This window comes from Dysidea avara, chromosome 11 (assembly GCF_963678975.1).
Source record: "Dysidea avara chromosome 11, odDysAvar1.4, whole genome shotgun sequence".
Taxonomy (NCBI): Eukaryota; Metazoa; Porifera; class Demospongiae; order Dictyoceratida; family Dysideidae; genus Dysidea; species Dysidea avara.
Genome location: NC_089282.1, coordinates 11,922,886 through 11,929,128, shown reverse-complemented (window position 1 = coordinate 11,929,128; position 6,243 = coordinate 11,922,886). Strand labels below are relative to the sequence as shown.

At 39.0% G+C, this 6,243-nt stretch overlaps 1 protein-coding gene across 1 annotated transcript; it reads right to left on the bottom strand.

Annotated features, from left to right (window-relative positions):
- Nucleotides 1-563: 563 nt before the first annotated feature.
- On the bottom strand, nt 564-4,858 carry LOC136239058 (uncharacterized). Its single transcript, XM_066029800.1, has 3 exons — nt 3,778-4,858; nt 3,660-3,731; nt 564-1,755 (listed from the first exon to the last, which is right to left on the bottom strand). Exons 1-3 carry the CDS (start codon nt 4,837-4,839, stop codon nt 1,093-1,095), a joined length of 1,797 nt encoding a protein of 598 aa, XP_065885872.1. The 5' UTR covers nt 4,840-4,858; the 3' UTR covers nt 564-1,092.
- Nucleotides 4,859-6,243: the final 1,385 nt, after the last annotated feature.

Sequence of the window (6,243 nt, the reverse complement as noted above, 5' to 3'; positions counted from 1 at the left end):
TTGAATTATAATATTATGTGATTGCTCTATTATGCAATAATATTGACCTATCACTTCAGAGTGTGTATAGGTAGCTATACATGTAGTTATAAAGTGCAGTTGTAAAGTGCTTTGTTACCTTGTGGACTCTGCTGCCATATAGTGTGATTTCGTGGCAGTCTGACTTTGGATATTGTCCCCTAAAAATTCCAGAGGGCAAGAAAGAGAAAGGCTGGTGGAGGTGGGAATAAGGTCTACCTATATATGGATGTATACCACACTTCATTAACCTTTACACTTACTGAGATAACGTATAATACTGATATGCTGTAGTACAGTACCAAGCCAACTCCTGCTTATCCTTTTCTGTTACACCTTATTGTCAAGTACTATTCTTAGGTTTCCAGTTCCAGTTTGCTAGGTTAGGTAATCCTAAGGCTGCAGCACATGTTGCTACTGTAAAGCTTTAATAACAATAACAATAATACAACATTCAGACAAACCCAGACAGAATAAAATGTTAATCAACTAATTGCCTTGTATATGCCTATATGTGCTACATATTCACATGTGGTGATTACGTATTTACTAAATAACATATTATATAAATACTTGACAAACAATGCAATTGAAACAATAACCAGGATAATTACATGCACTTTAGACTTAAATGGTATGTGTTTTCATGCAGCAAATTATTTTATGTGTAGTCATTGTGGTGGCTTACAAGACAATCAAAAGACTTCAAATGAATGTGTGTACCATGCTAGAAAATTAAAGAGCCCACTGATTCAAATGTAGTTCAGCTTGTCCTAATTCCACTGTAGTTAAGCTAGATGATTTAGCATCACCGGCCCTCCTAGTACATCCTCCTATTACAATTATGGCATTGCTGTTGATTGCTGCTACTCCTGCTGAAGATCTAGCTGATGTCAGTGATGCTTCAGTTTTTTTCCATATCTTACTGGAACTATCGTACCACATGATATCTGCTGTTGGCACTGTTTGATTATGGTTTAGTCCTCCCAATATTACAAGTGGGGATGAGTTTGGAACTAAAACTATTTCCCAGTGTGTAGGTGAAGCAAGTTTTAACCATTTCTTTGGCATAACTCAATTCATGATACCATGCTGTGGGGATATAACATCATTTACTGGGATCTTGTATGGTGTGTTGTGTAAATTTATGTCCTTGCCAGCATAGCTCACTATTATTAGGTAGCCATCAGAGACAGTCAATGAAACCGCATACATTGGTACAGGTAGTGCAATGAACACTCTCCTCCATCCAGTATTCTCTGGCCAGTTTAGGATCTCGATGTCATCTTGTACTTGCATTGTATCTTCACCTCTAGCTCCTCCAGCAACTATAACATGTTCTCCATGAGTCACCACTCCTGGTTTACTTCTGACTGAAAGCATATCAGGATAGTAAGATATCCAAGTTTGACTGGCTACATCGAATGTCAAAACTTTGTTAGTTTTTTCTTTAGTTGCAGAGAGACATCCCCCAATAATGGTTAATCTGCCACCAATGATCTGAGGAATACCAAAGTAGTGGCCTGACACAGGAAGTTGGTCCCAGTGGTCAGTGTTGATGTCATAGACATAAACTTGATGGAGAGCTTCATCATTTGGACTAGTACCAGTAACATAGACTTTCTTGTCTTGTGCAGCAACATAAACATCATACATGGGAACAGGAAGATCAGCTAATCTTGTCCATTTAATCTGGTACATTCCACTGGCAAGTGCTGGAATTAATGGAGGAGCATTCTAAATAAATAGGAAAAAAAGACATTTCCCTGTACTTGCAGTACATGTACAATGCTATGGATTGGATAATTTGAGAACCAGACACACTTGGATGTGCATAATAAAACGGTTATCATACAATATGGTAGTACAAGATCCCCAAAATAAAGGGCACTCGTAATTACAAAATGTGACCCGGTCTGCGAAAAGGGCTCTTATAGCCTTTCCAATTGCATATATATGGTAACCCATAACTTGACTGGTGAATATGGTACAAGCCTACAATTTGGTCACTCAACAACCCTAACCTGGCAGTAGCTGTGGGTGTAATTACATGGTGATAGCTTTAGTAGATTAGGAGTTATGATTAGCCAAACATGGATAATTGGAAAGGCTATAAGAGCCCTTTTCGCAGACCGGGTCACAAATATTCTATGCAACAAAAACCACCTAATAAGAGTTTCAATGTATCTAATGTAGAACTTACAAAAAGAATTTTAAAAATCACCAAAACCTAATTGTTTATGGTCTGCCTGCCTTTTCCATAGTCAAAAAAAAAATTCTGGAGGCTAAATAACATCATATAGTCATTCAGTTGCCATTGTCAGGGAAATCATAATAGATGCTAATTTCTGTACTGACACCTCGATACTTTCCTTACAGGCCTGTATACTGTGCTTCTTCTTCACACACAAAAACTTAGACAAATGAAACTTAGCGTAAATTGGACCAGATCAACTGGAGCATACCGTGTATTGACATGATAACCTCTATCAGACATTTTTCATTGGTCGTTGCCATTTCTGCCACTTTCCTAGAATTCTACTCGCCCATAAGTAATCCCTTTATTGACAAACTACTTCACAAAATGCTAAATGCTTCGGTCAAAATTTGGTCAAGGTTCTTCCCAAAGTGGTCCCATGGAATTCCCCCGGATCTGCCCCTGATAGGGATAAGTCCAAACAAGCACCATTATGAAGGTTAGCAGTTTTATACATGACTATGTTAAAAGGTTTCGTGCTGCAGATTAGGCACCATGGTACTTTCAGATAATAGCTCAGTTGTAGGACCCTTACCTCATTGTGGATGAAATCCACACTTTGGACATTAACAGAAGAGCTGCTGCTACATGATTCAAAAGATGTATAAGAGAGCATCCAACAGGAAGGACATCATGAAGGCAGTTGCAGTAAGTCACCTGGAAGCAAAGTACCAAACTAATAGCTATCCCTCTGAAGACTAAGAGCAAGCTTAAAGAGTAGTTCCTTTGAGATGGTGGACAAATTCATGTTCAAGGCCAACAATGATCTAGCTGCACAGACACATCGTTACATAATTGCCACAAATTATTTGAATGCTCACGCTATTATAAGGAGTACTTGTAACAATTGGTTTGCTAGAGAATACAGATCACAGTGACTGCACTTATTATAATGATTGGTTATGCAAGCATGGTGACCATGGTGACCATGGTCCTTAATTATCTATACAGCTAACAAAAAAAACAAGACATGGTTACCGTGCCCCTTATTAACCACACAGCATACTTCTACCACTAAAGATCAGCACTGAGAAGATATAGCACTAAATTCAACAGACATGTATATCGTACAATATCCTAATAGAAGAGTCACATATGTATATTATAGCTATATGCTATAACAATAAAGTGTATAAACCAGTATATACATAGAGTTGCTTTTAAAAAATGAAGCAGGAATTTGTGTGATAAAAGTAGTTAAATAAGATATACAAATGATGGTATTGCTACATAGCTACATACTGTAGATGTGGGAAAACCCCTATGAATAAAATGCAAATGTAGAGATTTTCTTGTAATGCCATTATTCATTTCACTACTTTATGCCACTTTGATACCGGCACTTCATTTCAAATAGACTATTTGATTGCAATTAATAACTCACTAGTATCCATTTTGACTGTAGTGCCCCTTTGTGATCAATTTGCTGTTCCATCGCTTCTTGAGTTGGTACATCCTTTAAGGCAATTCATGCGATGCATGATATCAATATTAATACATACCTTTCCTGCTTGACTTTCAGCCATTTGCTGTATTGTAGCTTGTGGTTGTTCCACATCACTTCTCGTTTGTTTGCCTATTTGGTGTTGTGCAATGGTAGCGATATTAAAATCATTCAAGACTTGGGGTGACTGCTTTGACCAAGTGTCCCTGTTAGACTGGATCCTCTTACAGACAGTGGTTATACTTGGTCTCATAGCAGGATCATCATCCAGACACTCCTCCACTAGTGGCCTCAATACTTCACCATCCTCACTCATCTTAACCAGGTACTGCTGACGTCGTTCTACCTCAGATAATGCCACCCTCTTCCTGGTGTGTGGGTCAAACTGTACTTGTTCTGATGGAGTGGGCCACTGTTGATTAAATGTGTGGAAGACTATTCCAGCAAATGAGAAGACGTCCATGGGAGTGCCATAAATGGGATTTGTTTTAAAACATTCAGGTGGCATGAAGTCTACAGTTCCTGGAACCTTAGTCATTTTGTTAGCATTGTCAGCCGTGATCACTTTAGCTACCCCAAGATCACCAATCTTAGCTATAAAATATTCCGTCAGTAAAACATTGTTAGGGGAGAGGTCACGGTGGGCAATTGGTGGATCATGATTGTGAAGATAACACAGGCCAAGGGAGACATCATGTACGATGGAGATTTTAATGTGTGCAGGAATGTTCTGATATTTCTCCACAAATGAGCTCAAGCTATCTGCCATCATTTCCATCACCATTACTGGTAACTGTACTCCTTTACTACCATCCACCTCGGGGTAGTAGACACCTAGGAATTGTATGATATTAGGATGACGTAATTTACTACACTGGTGACATTCTCTGAGGAAAGAATCCACAAATCTTCTTTCAACCTCTCCCTGTCCTTCAAGTAGAATAGAATGAAGCTCTTTAGCGGCACAGGTCATTTCGCAGTATTTGACTTCATAAACTCTCCCATACGCTCCGCGACCTATCTCCTTTTGATTAACTTCCTCTATTCCTTTTAAAACTAAATGTTGTAAATCGTCACCTGCAGCCATGTTCAACCTTTTCTTTAACGGATTTGACATCATTGGGTGGGGTTTCTGGAAACCCCAGAAACCCCCCTAAAACCAACCCTGGGGCTCCACCACCTATGACTTGCATGCCTTGTGGCTGAGGGCAACTTGCTTGTAGCAGAAACCTCTACAAGGTAACTTGTTGCATAGCTAAACTCTCTACAGGGTGAACTGTTGCAGTTGAACCCCAGCCTGCCCCTGAGGGTCAGTGGCTAAAAAAACTATTTGTTACAACTAGCCAAATCTGAGAGTGGGGGGTGGAGTGGTATTTGTTAGTGTCTGAGTGGATGGGGAAGGCCTAGGGGGGGTTGGGGCATATACTTATACTGCCCCAGGAATTTTTTGAATTGTAGCTGTGATGAGATTGAATTTGGAAGCAATTTGAAGAGAAATGACTGAAATCTGGATGTTTAAGGAAATGGTGAATTGAAAGGATGAAAAGAACTACATATAAAGGCAGCATAGTTACAGGGTTTGAAAGTAGTCTTTTAGAGTAAACTATTGTTTAATTATTATTAGCTAGATTTTAGGGCAATTTTAATTGTGGACTGTAATAAAATTAACTATGACAACTAGCCAAAAGTCACTTACAACTAGCTTTTCAGCCACAACTAGCCCCTTTTTTTAGCCCCTGCTGAGGGTGTTACGTAGCTGAACTCTCAAGAGGGTGACTTGTAATTCTATACATGGTGACATGTTTGTAGAGCTGAATTCTCTACATGATGACTTGTACTCTCTACTAGGTGATTTGTTATGTAGCTGAACTCTCTCAACCTTCTGATTTCAATAGTATCTTTAGCAGCAGGTTAAATTGCGATGGAGACAATGATAATTCAAATAAATTTTAATAGATCAGCCATTCTATCAAGTACAAACAGTAGAATTGGGGATTGGTAGATTGAGTACAACACACAGAGAACCTGACAGAAATTTTGCTGCTAACAGCTTGTTGTATTGTTTTCATGCAATAAAATCATGATTAAAATTTTTCATGTCAGTGACATTTATACTTTAAGTAGTAAAACAGTGAAAAATAGCCATCTCAGAACTTTTCAAATCTGAAACTTTCCTTGGGGCATCTCCCCTGACCCATTGCAAGTCACCTTGTAGAGAGAGATCAGTTATATCCAGTGGCGGATACAGGGGGCAGGGGCGGATCTAGGATTTATAAAAGGGGGGGCTAACTCATGCAAGGTACTAATCTCTTGGGTATCCGCATGCTGGAACTAGGGGGGTCTGGGGGCATGCTCCCCCAGGAAAATTTTGAAAAATAGATGCTAAATATTGCAATTTGGGGACATTTCCACATAAAATTCATAATATTCTTTGCCTGTAGATATTTTATATACTGCCATTAGATTATAGGTATGGCTCTCTCGTGAAGCATTTTGTTAATGGAAAAGTTTGGGTAGGTACAGA